Source organism: Mesocricetus auratus, unplaced genomic scaffold (assembly GCF_017639785.1).
Source record: "Mesocricetus auratus isolate SY011 unplaced genomic scaffold, BCM_Maur_2.0 Super-Scaffold_100010, whole genome shotgun sequence".
Lineage (NCBI taxonomy): Eukaryota > Metazoa > Chordata > Mammalia > Rodentia > Cricetidae > Mesocricetus > Mesocricetus auratus.
In genome coordinates, this window is record NW_024429194.1 from 1,961,307 (window position 1) to 1,986,268 (window position 24,962).

Here is a 24,962-nt window from a genome sequence, read left to right on the forward strand (position 1 = left end):
CCCCACTAACCTTTCGCATGCCCCGAGAGAGGTACTTTTTCCAGTTGCCTTGACAAATACTTTATACTCCAGAGGATTCAGGTTCTGTTCCCAACTCTCACACTGTGTGGCTCACAACTACCACCTAAAACTCCGGTTCCAGGGGCTCTGACACCCTCTCCTGGGCTCTCTGTGCACCTGCATGCAAGTGGTACACATAAACTCATGCCATCATACATACACACGCTGAAATAAACTAAGAACGCTTAAAAGAAGGAGACTTCCCACTCTCACCTGGAAGACCTCAGTCAGGAAAGCAGCTTTAACACCCACCCCAGGCAAAGAGATCCAAACGGGAACTTTCCGGATATAACGTTCACGTTTATGCTTACTTTGTTGTTTCCATGGAAATGAGAGTCTGGGTTTGCTTGGCAGAGCAGACCTTCAACTGCAATTCTCTCTTCCTAGCATCCTAACATAACTTTTCGTTTGGGAGTAGAATCTCCCTCATTGTGTTTGGTCAGTAATCTAATTAGGCCCAATGCATGTTTGTTCTTACCATTCTTAGGCTCACGGAGAGAAGGCCCTGCTTCTGTATAAAATATCCCAAATAAAGAAAATATTAACTCAGAGTATTGGTTTTCAGATGTTGAAAAATTCCAATGCATCTCTGCTGCAAGTTTGTTCCCTGGTACCTGTGAATGTTAAATTCTCTATTGGCTTTTAATACAAGCAGAAACATTATGAGAGCCAGGAAACCTGCTGAGTGTCTAAATCTTTCCTGGCTCTGTGGCTGCCAGAGTAACCAAAACTTCCCTGCTTCTAGAAATACCACCAGAGTGGATGACTCAAGCAAGACCCTCCCGTGAAACTCTAAAATTTCAAAGAGACGACACTAAAAGGGGAAGAAAAGACAGGTACGCACACACACACACACACACACACACACATACACACCTGGTATAACAACAGGGTTGCCATATTTGAGACAGGAGACATGATTATTTACAGCATGTGCCCAAGGTTTGGAAGGCTGCTCTCGACATACCCGTGGGAGTAGCCATAATCATACGCCAAGGCTGTCTTCCGGCTGACCCCAGACTCTCGAGAGTACTGGGATGCTCCAAGACTGTAGGCCTGAGCGGCCTGCTGCTGGTAGGAGGCTGCTGATGCCTGACTAACGGCTTCTGACTCCTGGCGGTGTGCCGCCGAGGAGCGGCTGCTGTAGGCGGTGGAGCCATGGGTGTAGATGGCGGAGCGCTTCTTCTCCTGTTGGTAGTGGCTCATGGTGGTGCGGAGGTCCTTGTTACGGTAGCTCAGATCATAGTGCTGGTGGGACCTCTGGTAGAAAGGCAGCGACATCGTGGGCCCTTGAGGGGAGGAGGCCACCTGCAAGAAAGCAATTCTCGGTTGGACAATCCCAGAGAACAAGTCATCTCGGCCGATGCAGAGATCTGCAGACTGCAACCGCGATGGGCAGGGAACCGGGAGGGCTAAGTTCAGCCTAACTGGGTGCTCACCGACGCCCTCCTCGGTGGCCCACGGGCGCACCCCCTGCCATCATGCATTCTTTTCCTTCTTGCCTGGAAAAGCCTCCTGCCCAGCTATTGCGCTTTTCTCTCAAACACTCTACAGTGCCTGTTTCCGGCTTTTTGACACTCGAGTCCGGTGCGTGCTTCACCTGGGAGAATGTGGAACGCTGGGGGGGATAGTGGTACTCACTCAGGAGATAAGCAGCACCTACTGAATCGATATAGTACAGGGGAAACAAAGCAAAGCAAAGCAAAAACCCTCCTCCAACTGTCCAGCAGGGGACTGAGCATTCTGTAGGACACTGACAATGGTGAGATTTAATAGTTGTGTGTTGGGATGTCCTGAAGGCCGTGGAGTAAAGTAAAGTAGGAGGGAGGGAGAGGACAACTTAAAGTACCCTTGCGTCCTGGACAGACATCAGAACCAGGGGCTGTCTGGAGTGCTTCAGATAGAACATCCATGAAAAACACCAGAGCCAGCCGGGCAGTGGTGGCGCACGCCTTTAATCCCAGCACTCAGGAGACAGAGCTAGGCGGATCTCGGTGAGTTTGAGATCAGCATGGTCTACAGAGCTAGTTCCAGGACAGCCACCAAAGCCAAAGAGAAACCCTGTCTGGAAAAACCAAAAAAACAAAACAAAACAAAAACGCCAGAGCCGAGGATAGTGGGGCTTCAGGGCTTGAGGGGGTTGCAGGGAAGGTACAGACAATGAGAATGAGGTGAAGAGCAGGTAGGAGAGAAAAGGTAGATAGTTCAGGGCCCTCGAGGAGATGCTAAGGGCTTGGCTTTTACTCAGAGGGCTGAGACGCCACTAGAAATCTCTGAACCAACAAGCCCTTGCTCAGGTCTGAAGAACAGATTGTTGAAGGAAAGCTAAGAGATCAATTAGAGGGCTATACTGGGGTGAATCATACCCGTTTCCCCAGAGTGATATGCTAAAGTGCCTCTGATCCCTCAGAATAAGAGTGCATTTGAAAACCAGGGCCTGAAAGGAAAAATTAAACTGAAATGAGCTCATTCAGGTGGGCCCTAGCCCAACAGGGTTGGTAATCCCTAGAATAAAATAAAATTAGGAGCGTCTAAACACACGACAGAGTGACCAACCATGAGGACTGCAGTATTTGAACAATAACAGAGGACTCACCATGGAGAGCACCCACCCTGTGGAGGATGGTCCATCCACAAGCAGTCAGAAGCTTCATCATTGGTTTTGTTTGTTTGTTTGTTTGAGCCAGGGTTTCTCTGTATTGTTTTGGAGGCTGTCCTGGAACTAGCTCTATAACTCACAGAGATCCGCCTGCCTCTGCCTCCCGAGTGCTGGGATTAAAGGCACACGCCACTAACGTCCAGCTCTTCATCATTTTTTTAAAAGATTTATTTATTTATTACATATACAGTGTTCTGCCTACATACCAGAAGAGGGCACCAGATTGAATTGTAGATGGTTGTGAGTCACCATATGGTTGCTGGGAATTGAACTCAGGACCTCTGGAAGAGCAGTCAGTGCTCTTAACCTCTGAGCTATCTCTCCAACCCCTCTTCATCATTGTCTTATCTTTACTTTTATTTTGCGTGTCTTGACGTTTTGCCTGTATGTTATGTTTGCACATGGTGTGTGTGCCTGGCACTTGTGGTAGACACAGAGTGGTGTCAGATCCTCTGGGACTGAAGTTACAGATGGCAGTGAGCAGCCATGTCAGTGCTGAACCCGAGTCCTCTAGATGAGTAGCCTTATTAAAGAAAAAAGTCCAAATCTACAGCACTTGACCTTGGATTTCTAGGCTCCAGAACCTTAAGGAAAAACATTTCTGTGGGTTAGATATCTGGTCCTTTACACTCTGTTCTCAAGGCTCTAGTAGAGAAGTACAAAGGCCACTTCGGTACTCCCTCTGAGTCTGCACATGGTTTGAAGAGGGTACAGCCAATGGCACTCACTGGATGTTCCAAATCAGAACATGAAGGAAAAGGAAGTGTCCCAAGGATTTTTGCCTAACTAGGAGAGTGAAGTTACCATTATCTGAGATGGGGAAGGGAATAAAGTATCATCTTGGGATGGAGAAACCAAGAGACTGATCAGAGGCGTTCTACATGTGAGGTACCTGCTCTACCCTCCAGCTGACGTTTTAACTGGGAAGCTAGACATGTGACATTCGAGTACAGGGTCACAGTGCAGGATGGACATCTAAATCTTGGAGTCAACCACATGTAGGTGAAACTGAAAACCGAGAAGACTGGGGGGGGGGTGCACGCCTTTAATCCCAGCACTCTGGAGGCATGGGCAGGTGGATCTCTGTGAGTTTGAGACCAGCCTGTCCCTCCAAGTTTCAGATCAGCTAATATTGCACAGTGATACCCTTTCGGAGCTGGGAGAAGACAGATGAGGATGGCTACAAACACAACAGCCTTAGCACTGGAACGGGGTCTAGTAATGTTTATGAGCACAACAAGTTCTCCCCAAATCCTGCAAACACTTGGCAACTTTCAAACCAGAAAAAGTACTTATCCCATTTAGAATACGGTGACTTTGATTCTTGCTATATAAAGAAGAAGGAATCAGGCCTTTGGTGTGGCTGCTGGCAGTGTGAACTTGAGCTATTAGTTCAGCTTGGGGGGGCGAGGGGAAGGGAGGCTTCCCATCACATTTACTTTTCTTCTTTGCATCTGTCTATCTTGTGTGGGGTGCATGTGTGTCACAGCATGCACACGGAGGGCAGGGACAACTTGTATAAGTTCTTTCCTCCCGTCATGTGGGCTCCGGGGATGGCACTCAGGGCACCAGGCTTGGCAGGAAGTGCCCTTCTTTACTCATGGAGCCCCCACATTCCCTCTTGCAAATAATAATGTGTTCACTGAAAGGAAAACATCAGCCGTGTGGCAAACGGGCTTTAAAAAAATACTCTTATGCACAATATCCTAAAATACTAGTTTCAAAAATATGTAAGAAAATTGTTCCTCAAGTAAAGGTTTTCTTTTTTTTTTCTTCAAACCTTGTTTTGCTTAAAGTGAGGAGTGAGTCCTTTTAATTTTTGTCAAATTTAAAACTAAATTTTATTTAAGTGACTTGAAAGGTCAAATATACTCTCTAAAGAAGAAAATCCAGAAATACCTGTCTACATGGCATTTCCTAAGAAGAAAAAAAAATAGCTACTAGCAAGCAATTTGGTTTCAATCCTTAAGTAGATTGCTGTTTCTGTTACTAAGCATTCAGAATTGCACTTAATGAATAATTATTAGATAACGTTTAGAGTATAAAGGGTTAGGATACATTTATCTAGAATGGCATTAGTGTCATAAAGTGTTAGAGAAGACTCTGTAACGGTGCCATCAGAATGACTTACAAATAATAACTTTCACTATATTACATTACAATTACATATGATCCATTATATTACATTGCATTATAAACCAACACCACTACTCGGATGATTCAAAACACTATCATTTTCACAAGACAGATTATTTAAATGTCTCGCCCTAATTCTATTTTCCACTCTTTGTTATCTGCCCCAAGTATATTTACTTTATTAGTATTTGCTGCTTAGTACATAGGGGTCACGTATTACCAGTAAACGGGGCTTGCCTTTAAGTCACCAGGACTGACTGACCTTTGGAATGATGGTATAACCACCTCCTTTTTCTTAAGTGTGCCAGGTTTAGCACAACACAAGACAGTCAGAATTTGTTAGAAAGAAAGATGGTTTTGTGGTCTTCCTAAAAATAATTTGGGAGCTCAGGAAGAAATACCAACTCCATAATTGTAATCTTGCTCCAGTTCTCTTAATGCTGGCAGCAGAGGCCAAAAGCTGATGGAAATTACTTATACGAGGCGATGATTTCAGGGTCACAGTGCTAGGCCCTGCCCCCCTCGAGCACCCAACCATTTTCAAGTCAGAAATAACACACTGCACTTGAGAGTTCGGCCACACTGCCCTTTCAGGGCAAAGTCGCTGGATCATGAACCGGTGGCTTTAAAGAGAATCTGTATCCTTCTAGCCTGATTTGCATTCGGGGAGGCAGACCTGCAGGCATGCAGAGGAGGGAAAACACTTCACCCCTCATCCAGTCCAGATTTCAAACTAACTACTGAACTAGAACGTGGAGGGAGGACTTGAGTTGAATCTGAGACAATATGATCCTATAGTTCCAGGAATAGCAGCTTCATTTCAAAAGAATATAGTGACACGGCTAAATAGCCACTGGACCCAGCAGGCCTGCTCTCCCTTCCCTCGGTCATTTCCCTGCTGAGCTCAGAAGACAGACATTTGCTGCCTCGGTGTCACACTTACCAGTCTCTGGGGGCAGGGATTGCAGGCAGATGGATGTTCCACTGCTGTGACCAGGGAGCAGGAGGGTAGAAATGAAGACCCTAGGTGGCTGATTCCCAGGAAAAGTTAAGAGGCAGGGCTAGAGGCAGGATCTGGGGGCCAGTTCAAAAATAATGCATGTGGTCAGGCAACAGAATGTCAGGGCCCCACAGCCAGCCTTTTATGGCTAAGAAGGCAGATAAATATAGCAGCACATGGGGAGGGTTGTCCCAGACCCAGAAGAGACGAGTATAGCAGGAAGCTGCACGAGCAGGAGGATTAGGTTGGTGGCTCAATGAGTGTGGCCTGATTAGACCAAATAGAGCAGTTTGACTGGGTTACACGGGCTGTGTCCAATACTTTGTTGCTTTACATTTAAAAGTGCGATGCAAGGCGTGGCCTGTGTTTAGAGCTAAAGACAGGTGTAGGAATCTGATCCTCAAAATGGACTTCATGGAATTTCACTGCCAAGACGTGGCTTTGTGTGTGCACGAACCACAGCCAAATGACATGGCAGGAAAGAAAGAACCTGAGGCTGACCAGAAGTACCATGTGGTGGAGTTTTCACTCCAGTGAACACTCGCTGTTCCTCTTCTGTTTAGGAACATTTACAAAATAAATCACAGTTCCAGGTACAAGTATTTAATCCCTTGTTTACTAGCAAAAGCCTCAGGGCTTTTTTATTGTGTCCTTCCAAACTCAAGGGCAGGGTCAGTCTTTGTTTCCAACCAATTCTGTTTCTTCCACCGTGTAATGAAGAAGAGGCTTTTAGCCTCACGGCACAGGTTCCATCCCCAGAATCCGTGTGAAAAGAAGCCTGGAGCAAAGGTGCGCATCTGTAATTCCAGAACGCAACAGAACCTGTAACCCCTGGAGTCCCACAGCGAGGACAGGCAGAGACAGGGGGATCATCAGGAAGCTGGTGGGCCAGGGGACCTGGAGGACTCAGCACAGCTAGATGAACAAGACAAACACCACAGCTAAGGGACAGGAAGAACCAGCTCCAGCAAGCTGTCCCCTGGCCTCCATGCATACACCCCACTCTTACACATATACACACGGTAGGTATGCACACTGACAATAAACAGGAAATGGGTGACTACAATCTGTCAACTTCAGAAACCATTTGCTTCAGGAACTCTGGTTACGTTTGCCTCACTTAGTTCTAAGAGACTTTCCTTAGTAGATACAGTTTATTGTTATCACATTGTCCATTAAAAAAAGAATAATTAATTTGGAGCTGGAGAGTTGGCTCAGAGGTTAAGACTGCTCTCCCAGAGGTCCTGAGTTCAATTCCCAGCAACCGCACGGTAGCTCATGGCCATCTATGAGTTCTGGTGCCCTCTTCTGGCTTTTGGGAAGAATATTGTATACATAATAAGTAAATCTAAAAAAGAAGATTTGATTTTAAAAAAAATACTTTAATTCAAGTCAGGCTGTCGTGGTACACACCCAGTAATAAAAAGACAAACATGGTATGTACTCACTCATATATGGATTTTAGACATGGGTCAGGGGAATGCCAGCCCACAATCCCACTGCCAGAGAGTCTGGGAAACAGGGAGGACCCTAAGAGAGATGTGCATGGTACCCCAGAGGAGGTGAATAAGACAGGATCTCCTGTGTGTACTGGGAGCATGGGAGGAGGGGAGAGGGAGCTGGGAAAAAGAGAGGAGGAGAAGAGGAGGGGAGAGGAGGACATGAGGGGAGCCAGAAGGCTGAGTCGGGGGAAGAACAGAGGAGAGCAGGATGAGAGATACCATAATAGAAGGAGTCATTATAGGTTTGAGGAGAGAGCTGACACTAGTGAGATTTCCAGAGATCTACAAGGATGACACCAACTGGCAAACTAAGCAATAGTGGAGAGACTACATTAAATGCCCTTCCCTGATAATGAGATTGACAACTACCTTATATGCCATCCTAGAACCTTCATCCAGTGGCTGATGGAAGCAGAGGCAGATACCCACAGCTAACACTGAACTGAACTCCTGGAACCCAGTGACAGAGGGAAGAGTGATGAGCAAAGGGGTCAAGACTGGGCTGGTGAAACCCACAGAAACAGCTGACCTAAACAAGGCGGGGGGGGGGGGGCCTTGGACCCCAGACTGATGGCTGAGGGGCCAGAATGGGACTGATCCAGACCCCCTGAATATAAGTGTCAGTGAGGAGGCCTTGGCAATCTCTGGGGCCTTGGGTACTAGATCAGTATTTATCCCTAGCATACAAATAGACTTTGGGAGCCCATTCCACATGGAGGGATGCACTCTCAGCCTGGACACATAGGGGAGGGCCTAGGCCCTGTTCTGGATGAAATGACAGACTCTGAAGATCCCCCATAGAGGGCCTCACCCTCCCTGGGGAGCTGAGTGGGGATTGGGTGGGGGCTGGAGGGGCTGGAGAGGCAGGGGAAGAGGAGAGGGAGCGGGAACTGGGATTGACATGTGAAGCAAGCTTGTTTCTAATTTAAAGAAAGAAAGAAAGAAAGAAAGAAAGAACCAGGGCTGGAGAGATGGCTCAGGGGTTAAGAGCACTGACTGCTCTTTCAGAGGTCCTGAGTTCAATTCCCATCACATGGTGGCTCACAACCATCTACAATTCAATTTGGTGCCCTCTTCTGGTATGTAGGCAGAACACTGTACATGTAATAAATAAATAAATAAATCTTTTTTTTTAAAGAAAAAAAAAGAACCGCTTCATGCCTCTAAAGCTCTAGAGCTGAATTCCTTCCCAAGTTGTCTCTAGATGGATTTCCTGGGCTTTTTAATCTAGAAAGCGCTGTCCTACTTTGTTCTTGCTCATAAACTGATCAGCACCTTTTCTGGGGCAGTTTGTTCTAAAAAAGGAAACTGCTCAGGGTGGACATCTCACCTCTGACAGGTTACAGATAGATGAGTACTTTCGTCTGCCTTTGCTTCTCCGGGAAAGGAGAACTCAGCGAAAGCTGGAACATACTTACCTGTGCTGGGCAATGCAACTGTTTCCTAGGATCCTGATCTCAATGTGGGGTTGAGCCTTGCTGGGAAGTTCCACAGGGTGCATACAATCTCTTCCTCTGGGAAAAAGAAAGAAAAGAGTTAAGTGTTACAGTTTAGGCCAGTGTTCACCAAAGACCCATCTGCTAAAGGCTTGGTCTCCTGGCTCCTCCCATCCCTTGAAGTCAACTTCTTTACCTACAGTCACACTGATGTCTGGTTCTCTCTGCCTTCCTCTGAAAACTCTGTGACACTGGTCCCAGTGGGACAATGTAGGATGATCTCCCTAATTTAAGCCCAGCTCATTTGCAACTTTAATTTCATTGTCTACTCTAATTCTCTTTGCAATGTAGTCCAACAGTCAAAGCTTCTAGGGATTCAGATATGGGTGTCTTTGAGAGACCATTATTCTGTCTACTATGCATGGGATGCATTACAGCATCCTTGCTCATGGGAATAATCCAATGGGAAAAAAGCACTGGACAATGCAGAAGAGGGCAGACCTACCAGTGTGACATGAGCAAGAAAACAGAGAAACTTGGCCTTTTTAAGATCAAGGATCGCTTCTCTCTAGTTATCAAGGGAAGAATCTTGGAACAGCTGTTGGGCAGTAGATAATACATACAGTTGTTATTTTCTCAGTGACCTTACTAGCAAGACCGTCATTGAGTAACAATGAGTAGAAGTGACAGAGGTGTGAAGATGGCCAGGGAATATGGTCCAGTAAATGCTTATACTGCAAGCATGGAGACTGGAGTTTGATCCCAAGAACCCATGTTTACAAGCAAAAAACAAAACAAACAAACAAAAACAGGCATGGTGGTGAGAGTCAGTGATAGGCACACCCTTGGGGTTTGGGATTTGCTGGACAACCAGCCTAGCCTACATGGAATAAAAAAAAAATGTGTAGTGCACACACACACACACACACACACACACACACACACACACACACACAGAGGAGAGACATTATAAAACAGACACCTAAGAGCACGACAGAACTGGAGACACATAAAAGGCCTACCTGAAGTCTGTGATCAGATTAGAATATGATCACTCCATGTATTCCTTCCAGTCGAGTAGACAAAGAAATCTGCCATGTTAGATAGTCAGGGTAAGCTAACTGCTCTATCACTTGAAGTTTCAGGCCTCCACACAAGCAGAGTTGTATTCCCGCAAAGTTGCATGAATTCTCCCCTAATTCTCACAAAAGCTGAAAAAAAGCAGTTATATTAGTATTATTGTGCCATTTGTTCAGATGAGGAAACTAAAGGAGTTGCTAAAGTAAGCCTAAACTATAATTTTGGATTTATGTATTAATTTCAAAGGAGGTTCAAGTTAATATTTACATCGAAAAATTAACTAAATAAGTATAATCTGATCGATACATTTATTCATTAACAATTAGAATCAATTATGTCAGGGTAACATTTTGAAGTAGCTTCTGATAGTAGGAATCTTTCTAACAACTGGGGCAGCCTGTCTTTAACTAATAGAGTCAGGTACCATTATCAACGTTAATTGCTACTGTTATTTTGACATGATTTATTTATATTCTGTCTTGCATCTTGCTTAGTATTCTAATTTTCCTAAGCATTTACTTAACTTAGCTTTACTATTATAGAGCTGAGGATTTAGCTCAGTGGGAAAGTGCTTACTGAGCACTGAGTTTGAGCCCTGGGTTTGAGATCAGTATTGAAAAAAAACAGCATAGAGTAAATTTATTCAAATATCCTTAATTCAATTCCACATTTCATTTTTTTCTTTCCTTTTTTGAGACCATGCTCAAACTAGTAGCTGAAGACGATCTGATAGTCCTGCCTTGCCCTCCCAAGTCACAGATTACAGGCATACACTGCCACTCTGGGTTTATGTAGTGCAGAGGGTCAAACTCAGAGCTCTGTGCTGGCAAGCACTCTTCCAACTGTACTACATGCCCAGCCTGAATCCCACGTTGCTTCTACCTTGTTTATCATTCCTCAACTTAGAAATAATTTTGACTAAATCCATTATATGAATGTATGAAAATTTCAGAGATTTAATGAAAATATTACACTGAAAATGATTTTGGGGCTGGAGAGATGGCTAAGTAGTTAAGAACACTTGTTGCTCTTGCAGAGGACTCGGGTTTAGTTCCCAGCACTCACATGGTGGCTTATAGTTGTCCATAACTCCAGTTCCATGGGATCCACACCCTCTTCTGATCCCCAAGGGCACATGCTACACATGCATACATGCAAGCAAAGCACACATAAAATAAACTAAATAAATACAATACATTTTTTAAGAAAGAATACTAACTGCATTTTAAAAACCAGAAATTCTTCATTCATGTTGACTTCTCTATGACCTTCTAATACACTACTCATATTCTATTTGTAGATCTGGTGCTCTTATCAGACAGACTTATTTAAATATCCTCTTCATTTGAAAGACAAGAGCTCCTCCTACTGTTTTCCTAGACTAATAGATTAATGCCCATGGTTACGTCGACAGATCTCACCTGCAAGGAACTGGAATTGATGTTGTTAAACCAGAACCACAGAGCTGGAGATGCAGCTCAGTTGGCACAGCACTTGCCTGGTGCTCACTCCAATCCCCAGAGTGGCAAAGAAACAGGCATATGGGGAGTGCTGTGACCCCCAGTACTTGGGAGATAGAGGAAGGTGGAGGAGGAATTTAAATCCAGCCTGGAACTACATGAGACCGTATCTGAAAACACAAACAAACAAGAATGTAAGCCCATATTTCTCAACAATCAATGGGGGTTTTTTGTTTGTTTGTTTGATTTATTTTTTTCAAGCAGGGTTTATAGAAACCTGTAGCCCTGGCTGTCCTGGAACTCCCTCTGTAGACCAGGGTAGCATCTAACTCACAGAGATTCCCCTGCCTCTACCTACCAAGTGCTGGGATCAAAGGTGTGTGCCACCACCTCCTGGCTTCAATGGTTTCTTATATGCATGGTCAAGCATATAAACTAAGTGGGTAAATGTGCTTGTCATCAAGGCTGATGAATGAAATTTCATCCCTGGGAGTCACAGGGTTAAAGGAGAGACCTCAGTCCCACAAACTGTCCTTTGACTTACACACACACACACACACACACACACACACGCACACACACACACACATTTTTTTAAAAAAAGAGATAGAAAACATGGATTTTTAAAATTGTGCTACTAACTAGCTATCTGCACTCAAGTAAGTATCCAATTACTGAGTATCTGTTGGTGTTCATAATGGGATACTATATGAGGAGAGAGGGATGACTTTGTCCCATGTTTCTTTCTCTCCCAGCCCCAGAAAACCAAAGGTGTAAGATATAATGCAGCTTTTGAAAGACTATTTGTATAACCTGTGCAAATAACTGAACTATATTGGATCTCAGTTTATGTGAGAAAAACAAATGATAATGCAGGTCCCAGGGGGCTATGTGAGGAATTAAATGTTACGGAAACATCTACCATACGCTAGGCATGTGATGGTTTATTAGCTCCTTCTTTCTCTTTAACCCTAACCTCAAGAAAATAAGTATCTTACTCTGAGAAAGGAGAAATAAATGTTGTCATTTTGGTACTTACAGTACCTCCAAATAACCACTGTAATGCCGACCCCCCAATCATTAGTGTTGTGTTTTCTCAATCTCAGTCCTTTAGACAGCATCTCTGACTCTATATATCCCAGTAGCAGCCCTCTGCTTATGATGATGCGAAATGTCTCCTGACATTGCCAAGTGTTCCTTTAGAGCACTGGTTCTCAACCTGTGAGTCCTGATCCCCTTGGGGTTGAAATGACCCTTTCACAGGGGCTGCCTAAGACCATCAGAAAACGGGTATTTACATTATGATTCATAACATTAGCAAAATTACAGTTACAAAGTAGCAACTAAAATAATTTTCTGTGGGGGAGGTCACCACAAATGAGGAACTGTATTAAAGGGTCCCAGCATTAGGAAGGTTGAGAACCACTAGAGGCAAAATCTACACTCCTTACCACTGGCTATTGAGAATCACAGCATTAGTGGAGCACAACCTCACGTTTTAGTGGGACCTGTGTGATTATTTCAAGGGAGGAACCCTATGAGATAATAAAAATTTAGAGAGATCATACGTTGAAGCCCTAATCAGTTAGCACTCATAGGAAGAGGATGGAAAATCTCTCCCTGCCATGTAGGACAGGGCAAGAAAAAGGCTGTCTATAAGTCATTAGAGGGTCTTCAGCAAGAAGTGTGAACCAGCCAGTACCTTGATCCTGAACTTCTCAGCCTCCACAAAGTGGAACTTTTTATTTAAGCTGCCAAGCCAGCGATAAAAAGAAAATGGCAGCCATAATGAGTTACATGCATCCCACAGTTACACACACACACACACACACACACACACACACACACACACACACACACACACACCCCAGTTGAAACGTCACTCTTCTATACATAGGAAAAAATCTTTTAAAGTTATAAATGAGGGCCTGGAGAGACAGCTCGGCACTTAAGAGCCCTATTCTTCCAGAGATCCAGGGTTCAATTCCCTCCACTCACGTGGCAGCTCACAACTGTTTATAACTGTAGTCCTACAGGATCCGATGCCCTCTTCTGGTGTGCAGATGTACATGCAGGCAAAACACCCACAGACACAAAAGAAAATCTTTAAGGAAAACAAAGTCATTAGTGACCCCATTTAATCAGAAACCTCTGTAAGGCAGGCTGGAGAAATATTAGAAAATTGAGGTCAACCAAAGGGGCTTGCTCTCAGAGTTATGCAGCTGACTAAAGGAAGGATATGGAGCAGAACACAGATTGCCAAACTTTTGGTGAGAAGGTTCTCACCAGGCTGTATTAGGAAGACCTCTTCTAAGTTCCAAAAGAACTGGAACATCATACAGTGTCAGAGGCCTTCAGGAGTGGGTCTGATGACTAAGTGTCAGAACAGTCGACAGAGTAGTAAGACTTAAGCTGATTTCTTCACATTGACTTGGTATATCCATAGTTCTGTAGACATGGAAGAACAGTGAACAGAAACCGACTTCCAATCAGCCAGATTCCTTGCCCCCCCCCCACTGGACATGCTTCTCTCCTTTCTTTCACGAACCCCTAGAATCAGTCCCCTAGAATTGCCCTCTGGGGACATCTTCCACAAGTCCCCAGGTAGGTTTAGCTGTCCTTCTATAACCTGTTCTGTGGTGACATTTTGTGATCTAACAAAGTTTGCCTGAAGATCAGAGTGCAGAGCTAGCCACACTAGTGAGCCATAGAGGCCAGCACTGGGGAGACACAGGCATCTTTGTTAATTCAAGGCCACCCTGGGCTACATGAAATTGACCCAGTCTACAAGAGAAACAGAGTCAAGCGGTGGTGCCTCTCACCTTTAATCGCCAGTATTCGGGAGTGGTACGCCTGTAACCCCAGCAGGAAGGAGGTGGAGACAGGGAGGGATGTGGCTGGGCGGAGAGAGGAATATAAGGCAGGGCAGGCAGTCTGAGGGCAGGAGCATCCCTTTGGTCTGAGCATTAGCAGAGGTAACAACTCTCCAGGGGCTGGCCGCTCTGTTTCTCTGAACCTTCAGCTTTCATCCCCTAATAGCTTGACTCCGGGTTTTTATTATTAAGACCAAAGAGAATCTGTGCCACACTGTTGTGTATTTGCTCCCAGTAACAGTAATTCTCCACCCTTTCTGTTCCATCGCATGACCCAACCCCAAGGGGCAACTTCTTTTTTTTTTTTTTGTTTTACGAGACAGGGTTTCTCTGTATTGTTTTGGAGGCTGTCGGTCCAGCCCGGCCTCGAACTCACAGAGATCCGCCTGCCTCTGCCTCCCGAGTGCTGGGATTGCAACTGTTCATTTTTAAAATGAGTAAACCACAGGCCCCACCACAGTGGTTACCAGTTCAATACTATTGGCTGATTTGATGAGGATACAATGGGAATTCCTAGAGAAGAAACAACTCGAGCGTGTTTTCCAGCTGAAGGGGAAACCAGACTGCATCTAAAGGGGTTTTGGTTTCCTCCTGCAGGATAGCCGGCCCAGAATGCCTGAACTTCCCAGGCCACCACTCCCGTGGAGGTGTCAAGTGTGCTGCCAACTGTTTGACCCCTCAGCCCCCTGAGTTTGTATTGTCTGGGCCTGCCACCAGCTGTGTCCCCAACCTTCCCAAAAACTCGTGTCTGGAAGTCCTTGACTTCCCAGAACCTGCTCCTGAAGACCCTGATTCGGGGAGCTGGAGATGAATCACCCAACTATTTGAATTTTTTAGTTAGCACTGCAAGTGCTTCATATGATCAAAGAAGGGAGGGAAGTTTTATTTGTCACCTACAGGATTAGGGCAATTTCTTCTTTTTCTTCGGTGGCTCTGCCTCTGAGTTAACTTTAAACCACATCACGCCGAGTTCCGTGAAGAAAACAGCTGGTTGGGGAGGGAGAAGGAACTGGGACAAACAGGTAAAACAAGACTGCTTCTAATTTAAATTTTAAAGAGGGGGGATGGTAAAAAAAGAAAAGAAAACAGCTGGTCTTAGGGATGTGGAACACGTTTTCCCGGGATGAAGGTGGAACTCTAGAACCGCTCCGTCCTCGCCAGGGTCGTGATCTGTTTCTGGACCCGAGGTGACCACCAATTCCGGGCAGAGGCGAAGGAATCACGCAGGCTTCCCCCCCTCCTTTTCCCTCTAACGAGACACCACCGTCGGCGGCTGACTCAACGCAGGGCCCTGCACTTTCGTCCGGTTTCTCCAAGTCACCCTTGGGGCGATGGGCGGGTGGAGCAGGAGTCGGAGGCAGCGATGGCCTTTTGCATTCGTCAACTCTACCTGGACCAAAGAGACAGCGGGGGTGGGGGGGGCCCGGAAGCTCGGTGTTTCCCTCCCGCGTCGGAGAGTGAGGCTCTCCCATAAAAGGCCACTCGGTGACTTTTCCGAGCGCTTGCACACGCCCGGGACCCTCGAGGGCGCTGACCTAGACGCTGAGTCGCGAGAACTTCCTGCGCAGGCGCGTTCCGGACGGACGGGGACGGCGGGCGCTCGAGGGCGGGGCCGAGGCCGGTGACGTGAGGCCCGGGGCCGCCTCACTCTCTCCTGTCTGTCTCTCCGCCACTTCCCTACATGGACTGGGACCCGCGGTCCCCGCCTCTCCCGGGCTCTGGAATGCGGGCTTCGGAAAAACCGCGGGATGGACGCAACCATCCGCGGGGAGGACGGGGGGAATGGTGGGCGTGGGAGCGGAGTCACACTCCCGAAAGGAGACGCGGGAGAGCCGGGCGGTGAGGACGACAGGTCCTCCGCACAAACCTTCCCGTCCTAAGATGCTCGCTCCGTTCTCCCCTTTTCGCGCCCGCCAACCGCTCGGCCGTCTTCCCTGCGGTTCCCCGTCCTCCCCCCCGCGTCCCGGCGCTGGTCCACGGAGGCGGTGGAGCATGGCCGCTAGGCTTCCTTCCGGTTTGCTGGCGGAGACCGGAAGTGGCCGTTCTGGGGTTTGGGGGGGGAGCGGTCGGTGAGAGCGAGCCGGCCGAGAGCTTCGCGGTGACAGCTTCGATTTCCCGCGGCTGAGCAGGGTGAGTGGGGCTGGCCCCGCGGGCCGTGGGTGGCCCGTCCCGGGAGGGTGTCCCCGCCTGGAGGAGCGGAGCGGGCGAGGGGGGTGGGGAGCGCACCTGGACAGGTGTGCCCGCTCGTGCCTGCCTGGCTGCGCGGTCCCGGCGAGCCCCGCAGGCGGCTGTGGGCCCGCAGGCTGCCGGCCCGCGAAACCGGAGCCCCACGGAGCTGACTCCCGAGCTGTGTTTGGTTGCTAACGTAAACTCGCCGGGCTGGAGGGAGAGTTTGCAGGCGGGGCCGTAGCGCCGCCGCCTCCCTCTGCAGATGTGGCAGCTGTGCGGCTCCACGTTTAGCGGGAAGAACCCCGTTCGGATGAGCGGTTCGGTGTGCGCTCCTCTAAGCAGAACTTTGTATGTGTGTATGTATGTATGCATGCATGTATGTCTATGTGCATGTGTAATTAAGTGATATCTGGACAGGGAGGAGATTGGGGTTTCGTTTGCCTCTCGAGGGGACTAAGTCGACTTTGCAGAGGAGTGGTTTTTAGTTCGAGTCATTCGTATAAAATGCACTGCTGGATCTTTAGAGGCAGATCGTTTAAGATTTTTAACTTCTTAAATGCAAAAGTTTGTATCAAAAGGTGAAGAAGGCGAGTCTTTACTAAAATTGCTGGTGTTTTCTTTTCCTAGATGGTCCTTGATGAGGAGGATTAAGTAGAACAGCATTTTACCTTCAGAAGTGAGGCGTAGTTGACAACTCAATCCTGGCCACTAATTGACTTTTTAAAAAAAGTGCTCAGAACTCTTGGGTGTGGCTGTCTAGGAGATCTAAGATGACTCTCAACCGGAAGTGTGCCTGAGGAATGAAAACGTGACTTTTCCTTGGGATTGAAACACTCAACTTGAAAATACACTTTCAAAAACTGAATTTTCACACACACACTCCCATCTCATCTTAGAAAAAAAATGGTACTGATTAAATGAGACAGATTTGATCTGAAGTTCGAAGCAGACCAGATACCTAGGTGCTAGCACACTACGAGGTTCTGAGATGAGGTTTTCCAAAAGATACATTTCCCAGTTTTAAGAGAGTTTTTCATTAAAAGGTATTTCCTAAGTATTTGTACATTAGATGTTCTGCTAAAGAAATTTTTATTTTTTACAGGCATTATCAGTTTAGGAGTGTGAGATCCTACTATTTTAATTTAGGCAAGCTCATGTATATCTTGGGATGGATTGATTGGTCCTACTTCATAGGTTTCATAGGCTCCGTTGTTGCTGTTATTTTAGATAGAGTGTCATTGCAGCCCAGGCTAGCCTAGAACTTGAGATGGTCTTCCTGCTTCAAGTGCTAGGACTATATTCTCAGTTATGAACTGCCACACCCAGCTTTAGCTTTTTCAAAAGTTAGATAACATAGTTTCTGTAAATTCTACATTTCTAAAGGTTCTGAAAAATCCAGTTGCCCTTGGTATGTTTAGAAAGCCTCTCTGAGGATCTGTCTTTTGTTTTTCCGAATGTCTTCAGAGTTTGACATCTTCCTTAGGCATGAGGCTCCCATCTCAGCAAACGGCTAACACACAAAATTGCCTGGGCTGGGGGTGTAGCTCACCCAGCATATGTGAGGCCCTAGGATAAATCCCCAGAGCTGCAAAACAAACAATCAACACCACACTAGTTGCTGATGCAGCTCTGCCTTGAGTTAAGAGGAGTTTCTACTCCTTTCATTTGTGAACAAGAATCCTGACTACCTTTGATTGTCCTTCCTTCTCTTTCTGCTGCTCTGAAGTCCTCAGCCCTTTGATAGAAGGCCAGTCTGCAAACCTTTCAAGTTTCACCCCAAAGACCTTTCACAAAGGCTTCCAAAGCGAGGATCTCAGGTGATCCTCCCGTGCGCCCTAAATAAAAAAAAACGGTCACAATGACTGTAAAATTCTTGCAGTCTCCCTTTGCTGTAACTTCTTAAACTAATATGAGAGTTAGTTTGCAGCACAGTGTCACTCAGAGCTACAGCAAAGAGCATTCTGCCACTGTCAGACATTATCTCTGACATCATAGCTCCATTCTCCAAATGCGCTTTCCCTAAATTTTTTCCAGCCATATCTGTAGCTTGTTTTGTATAGATGTGTAGTTGACCATCCCGTGGTTGTGAAGCTCCAAATTGTGTGTTGGGAGATGAGCTCTTGAATCAGTCTTATCTCCTTGAAAAAGTTGAGACCCAGAGAGTAAGTTGCTCAACATTACATTATCAGATTTGGACAGAAATAACAACCTGAATGAAGGTGAACATCTGACTCTTGATTCTGAAGATAGTTTATAATTTCCAAGTGATAACACATTGAGTTATTTAGTCTCCTCTCCAATCTTGTAGAAACTAGGGAAGAATTCTGAACTCTCGGTGTTTGACGATTGTTTGCCACCTGATGAGTCATTCTCATTCTGTCTGTCTGTCTGTCTCTGTCTGTCTGTCTCTCTCTCTCTGTGTCTCTGTCTCTGTCTGTCTCTGTCTCTCTCTCTCTCTCTCTCTCTCTCCAAGGTCTCACTATGTATCCTTGGCCGTCCTGAAACTCACAGAGATCTGCCTCCCGTTGTTGGGATTTAAAGGCATTGACCACCATTCCTGACTGCATTACTTCATTATTTTTATGCATTGTTTGAACTTGAGAGTCATACCTCTGGAATGGGAAGTATGTAGCTCATTTCTGTAAGTTAAACTAATCCTTGCATTTCTTTATAGTTGCCTCTCCAACTATATTTTAACATAGGTCACATAAGCCAGGTGGTGGTGGTGGTGGTGGTGGTGGTGGTGGTGGTGGTGGTGGTGGTGGTGGTGGTGGTGGTGGTGAAGGAGGAGGAGCACGCCTTTAATCCCAGCACCCAGGGAGGCAGAGACAGGCGGATCTCTGTGAGTTTGAGGCCAGCCTGGTCTACAAAGAAACTCTTTGGCGGGGGTGGGGGGGATATGTTACATTTTTAACTTTTGACTACTGTTCAATGCTATTAACATTTGATGTACATTGATAAAATTAGCTGGTACTAATACAGTCATTTGAATTAAGCATGGGGTGAGCTAAAGGTCTGGGTGAGGCTATTGTTAATGCTAAATAAAACACCAGAAAAATGCCCAACCACAGTCTTGCTGTGAGTCAGCCCTGTTGTAGCAGGAGATTATTGGGCTGGGTGCTGTAGTCTGCTTATTCCTCTTGATCAGGAAACTGGAGCAGTTCCGAACCACCATCCATCGCAGATGCTTAGACTTGGCGGTGTCTCCTTTCCCTATGGCAGCCAGAAATGGAAAGAGTGTATTTACTAATTTTTAAATGCATGGTTTAAAATAATAGGAAATATATTCTTAAAAATTACATGTTACTTTTAACATGTTAAGCGTTTTTATAAAGGAATTTTAAGAGTACCCCCATCAAATCCATGAGATTTTTGTGAATTAAAAACTTATCTTTCATCAGCCTTTTGATCTGTGGTTCTCATCCATTTTTCTGTTGTTAAAATAGCTGGCATTCCTGTGTCACTGGGGGACGGAAGCCACTATTGTCATAAAAAAACATGCTATTAAGATTTTTTTATTTCATTTTACATTCCAACCACAGTTCTCCCTCCCACCCCTAAAACAGGCTATTTTTGAAGATGATTTTTGACTTGTAAAGGCATGTTATGTTTAAAATACTGAAGAGATGTGGGCTAGTAAATGTGTGCCACTCACTGAAGATCTTGAGTGCACTTCAGAGGCAATTACAACATTCCCCATAACACCTTGTCATTGGCCATTTACATCAGGAGGGAAGAACACAGCCTCCACAGTATGCTAGAGTGGAGATACTCGTTCATGGATGGTTCAATAGGTCATAAAAGACAGTCTCCTAAGGATAAATAAAAGTCGGGGATTTGAGAATACATCATTTCTGCTTGTATTGCCTACGCGCTGTAGTAGATGACCTGGATTTGTGACTGGCCGTCCCTTTAAGAATTTCCCTAAAATCTGAAACCAGATTTACAGGTAAGGAAAGTGAGCAGAGCTTTTCTAGTTGTTCCCATAATGGTTTGTAGTCTGATGATGTGATGTGACCAAGGAAAGAATGTAAGAGACGACTTTTTTTATAACTCACAGGACACACTCTGAGGGTCACTTTGGGTGCTGGAATCTAGGTAGCGGCTCGTTCTTTGCAGTCCACAGACTTTATTTTTAGAGCAAGGCATGTTGCTTTGCTGCATCATGGCTAAATGTTGTTTTCAGAACGTAAGCTTTAAAATTGTTATCTCGGTCAGAGTGGAGTCAGTGGTGCCTATTTTAGCCCTGCCTGGAGGAATATAACTCAGCAGGGACTTAGTCTTGCTGATCAGGGCTTTGAAGACTGTCACCTCCTCGCCTTTGAAGAATGGTACGCTAGAATTTAGTTATCTGATAGCTGTGGGGTTTTCACTTCAAACATTTTATTTAGTTTTAAAATTACGTGTTCATGGGGAAAATATATTTTCATTTTATGTATTAGATGTTCTTTTTAAGTTTTACAGGGATAAATTTATTAGAGGGCAAACATAGTATATATGCTTTAAAGTGTTCTTGAAACAAAATTGCTTTGCAACTTGTCCTCTGATTACAGAAGAGAAGCCTTAGTGGTACAGAGTGTTGAGTGCAGAACAGGCCTGTATGAAGTGTAGTCTGTAAGACTTAGCTCCCTATGGGTTAACTTCCATTTCTGTGCTTTTGTGTTAGCCTTTCAACAAAGTGTTCTTAGATGACATCAAATCCAGAATGAGGGTGCAATCTGAGTCGTTATCAGAATGGAAGACGAGCATTTGTCAGTAGAGGTGGGAGGGAAGGTCTGCTCCATTGGTCATTCTTGCTCTGGTGGGGTGGAATGGCTAATACAGGTGATACCTAAGGTCCGTTCCCCCCCAACACGCACACGCACACCTCCTTGGTTTTAATTTTTCTCTTGTTGTTAGGCTTATGGTGGCTCTTATGTGCAGTCTTCATGTGTTGTGGGCTTTGACTTGATAATGGTTGGAAGTGGAAATAAGTAATGGTCCTTTTATAAATATCTGTCAGCCTTAAGAATGAGAACTCAAAACTCAAGACTGGTTTTCTCTTTTAATTTTACTGTTGGGGTGATAGTCAATGAATTGCTAGAAATTTTTATACAGTTATGTTACCCCACTGAAACAGGCCACTGACTGATATAAAGATAATTCCACTTAACTTTGTTAATCACTGTGGTGATTCATACTTTGTAATCTTAGATACTGATATTATTTCCCTTGAATTCTTTCTCAATTAGGATTTAACCGCCACCATGTCGAGCAAAAGGGCCAAGACCAAGACCACCAAGAAGCGCCCTCAGCGCGCAACATCCAATGTGTTCGCCATGTTTGACCAGTCGCAGATCCAGGAGTTCAAAGAGGCCTTCAACATGATCGACCAGAACCGGGATGGCTTCATCGACAAGGAGGACTTGCATGACATGCTCGCTTCAATGGGTAATGTCCACTTAGGATGTGGATATATTAGGCAGAATTTCTTTGATGTCTTCATGATTTTTAAAGCTCTAAAAAGAAGCTGATCTAAGGGATCAATTTTGTAACAGTGTTTCCAGCTGGGGCACATGCACATGCCTGTACCTATCTCAGAGTTGGGCTGAAGGACTCTGTGTACATGCATGTATGTGAGTAGTGTTTGAGAAAGTGAGGACTTAAGAGATGGCTGGGAGTTAAGAATGTATACTGTTCTTGCAGAGGACTTGAGTTTGGTTCCCAGCACCCACATTCAGTAGCTCACAACCACCTGAAACTCCAGCTGCAGGGGGATTCCTGCTCCTTTGGGTTCTATGAACCCCTGCACTCATGTGCATATACCCCCACACATACATACATACCTAATTAAAAATAGGCCCTTAAAGAGCTTGATAAGTGGTACTTACCCTTCTGGCATCTCACTGGAATATAATTATGTATCTTCCAAACTTTCCCGTAGTTTTGCTATCATGAACCCAAACAGCAAACACACAGTGGTTTCATTCCCTTCCAGAATGTGCGCTGTGATTAGTAGTTGGTATATTTCCTAATGAGATCATGAGTATGGCTCCTTTTGTTTAGGAAAAAATCCAACCGATGAGTACCTGGATGCCATGATGAACGAGGCCCCGGGCCCCATCAACTTCACCATGTTCCTCACCATGTTTGGAGAGAAGCTGAATGGCACAGATCCCGAGGATGTCATCAGAAACGCCTTCGCTTGCTTTGATGAGGAAGCCACTGGTAAGTCAGTGTAACTCAATCACAGTGTTGTTCTGGTTACGGTATCTAAATGGGTGAGTTGGCACTTCTTGAGGGTTTCTTTTGCTGTGCTCACCACTCGCCTCACTCTTTCTCCCCTTGAGTGCTGGTAGTCCTCAGAGGTTTGTTGGTTCCGCTTGCAACCTCTTTGAAAGACATATTTACTCTCTTACATAAAGGTTAATATCCTCAAGGTCCTGGCTGTCAGTTCTGTGTTAAATGAGTGACTGGCCAAAGCATCCCGGTAAATTGCTGTGGACCACAGCACGGTAGCATCTGGTGTTTGCCTGTCAGACATCTCTCAACTCCAGAATGGTTCAGTGTGCTGTCTAACCTCTACATTAAAACATACCAAGAAGAACTTGGACTCCAGTTTTGGGTTCTTCTGCTGTGCAATTCAGGCAGGTTACTTTGATAAGGTTCTGGTTTTGTTTTCGGTGAAATTGGAGATAATATGACCTATCTCGCGGGGCCGTTACGAGATGAAATGGGAAATGTCGTACAGGGCGTCTGGATGCTGCTGCCATGTGGTTGACTGAGAAGAATGACGTGCTAGGGTGTGGTACTGCAGGGCTAGAGCCTGTAAGTCCAGCACTTGGGAGGCCGAGTCCGAAATCGTGGGTTTGGACTGCCCAGTAAGACGACTGTGTCCCCAAAACACACAGTGTTAACTGCTGGGATGCCCAGTTCTTGGGCAAAAGCAGAGGAGAACGCGCACTTTCTACGATTGCCGCTGTGTGGCTCAGCCAGTGTGGAGAGGGAAGATGCACCTCTGGCTGCCTACATTAAATAGCCTAGCCTTAAGTGCCAGTGGTTGTCAGGGCCAGCCGCTGGAAGCCTGGTCTCCTCTCTGTAGCCTTCAAACTCCCCACAGTGTGTTCATCTTCTGATTTTCATGTATGGCCCTCGACCACTAAAGAGGCAGCATGAGCACATGCGCATGGGACTTTGTAGACCTTTTTTTGGCTTCTAAAAATCAGCAAGCCTTTCCATGCATTAGGTTTTTTGCCTGTGTCTCTCTTCTGACTCGTGCATGGTTGGTATATTTTATTCCCAAACACAGTTAATTTATATGCCACTCAAGTGAGCTGGCTGGAGTTAATGATTTATTTCTACAAAGCTACACTTGTAAGATTCTAGGAACCTTTTTTTGAAAAATGTAGGATTGGAGTTTCTTTGTCGAGCTCACTTGGTGGGAAATGTATTGTTAGTGTATTAATTTCACACATGAGTTGTCAGTCTTTTTTTTTTTTTTTTTTTTTTTTTTTTTTGCTTTGTGATTAAGCCTCTGTTTCAGTCATTGTGCACACAAGTTACTTGGGGTGTCCTTTAAAACCCCCAATGCTAGAAAAGAAATCAGGGCTGACATGGGGTATTATTGCTGTTACTTTCGGCAGGTAGGTTTTATTAAAATGATGTTAGGTGGTAGGTGACTGATGTCGACTTGTACAATAGACATAGCCTCCTGCGGAACACGAAGCCATCAAGAAGGATGTGGGGTGGGCAGACAGAGCAGAAAAATGGCAGGCTGTGGAAATACATAGGCTGTGTCGTTGGGTATGGGTGTCCTGATCCTCGGTACTTTTGTCCAGGCACCATCCAGGAGGATTACCTGAGGGAGCTGCTCACAACCATGGGCGATCGGTTCACAGACGAGGAAGTGGATGAGCTGTACAGGGAGGCCCCCATCGACAAAAAGGGGAACTTCAACTACATCGAGTTCACGCGCATCCTCAAGCACGGAGCCAAAGACAAAGACGACTGAAGCACTGCAGATTCCAGCCAATGTTCCCTGTCGCCACCTGGGGTATTGCTGAGAGTTTTCTCCTGGAACCCGTTGCCTGCCCTATCTTAGTGCTTTTTGCCTTTCCTGTTTTGTATTTATATACTCTCAGCCTCTTTGGGCCACATGTACCTTTATAATCAGACTGGAAATGGGGCCTTCTGCCATTACCTGACTGGAAAGTAAGGTAATTTAACTACAGTCTTGTCCCTCCTGTGTAATAACTGCAGCCCACACAGAGTCAATATATTTTTTCAGAGAAAGTTATCCACCTAATTTTTTCTGAATGACAATTAAACTTTCTGATAAAATCCTTAGTCGTTTAAACTTATTTCCCACTTGACTTTTAGTTTCATTTGTGTCTTTCAAAGCCTGGGGTAGATGAGTCAACGACATTCCCATCCGAGCTTGCTCCTTCCAGCATTCCTTGTGTTCCTAAAGCAGTCCTGGTCTTCTCTCCTCCTGTTTATTCCTTCCCTCTCAAGGAAGTCAGAACTTAACTGACCTATTTGGGTTTCAGTTTTGAAAATAATTCCTGCAGAGTCTCATCACTTGAGTGGCAGAAAACACTAGTTTGAC

At 45.5% G+C, this 24,962-nt stretch overlaps 2 protein-coding genes across 2 annotated transcripts in view; one reads left to right on the top strand and one right to left on the bottom strand.

Moving 5' to 3' along the window:
- Positions 1-5,988, bottom strand: part of Myom1 (myomesin 1) — a 104,986-nt gene extending 98,998 nt beyond the window's left edge. Inside the window, 2 exon segments of the mRNA XM_040752834.1 lie at positions 1,028-1,368; positions 5,799-5,988. Of these exon segments, the coding sequence (XP_040608768.1) occupies positions 1,028-1,341 (314 nt within the window). The 5' untranslated portion in view covers positions 1,342-1,368; positions 5,799-5,988.
- A 10,212-nt stretch (positions 5,989-16,200) lies between these two features.
- LOC101844224 (myosin regulatory light polypeptide 9) lies at positions 16,201-24,694 on the top strand. Its single transcript, XM_005082564.4, has 4 exons — positions 16,201-16,336; positions 21,607-21,805; positions 22,421-22,582; positions 24,193-24,694. The coding sequence occupies exons 2-4, from the start codon at positions 21,622-21,624 to the stop codon at positions 24,363-24,365; spliced, it is 519 nt and encodes a 172-aa protein (XP_005082621.2). The 5' UTR covers positions 16,201-16,336; positions 21,607-21,621; the 3' UTR covers positions 24,366-24,694.
- Positions 24,695-24,962: the final 268 nt, after the last annotated feature.

What these genes read in the sequence shown, in the direction of transcription:
- LOC101844224 (XM_005082564.4), top strand. Translation starts at nt 21,622, where the DNA reads ATGTCGAGCAAAAGGGCCAAGACCAAGACCACCAAGAAGCGCCCTCAG. An exon ending in TGACATGCTCGCTTCAATGG is followed by an intron (nt 21,806 to 22,420) that starts GTAATGTCCACT and finishes CCTTTTGTTTAG; the next exon opens with GAAAAAATCCAACCGATGAG. An exon ending in CTTTGATGAGGAAGCCACTG is followed by an intron (nt 22,583 to 24,192) that starts GTAAGTCAGTGT and finishes ACTTTTGTCCAG; the next exon opens with GCACCATCCAGGAGGATTAC.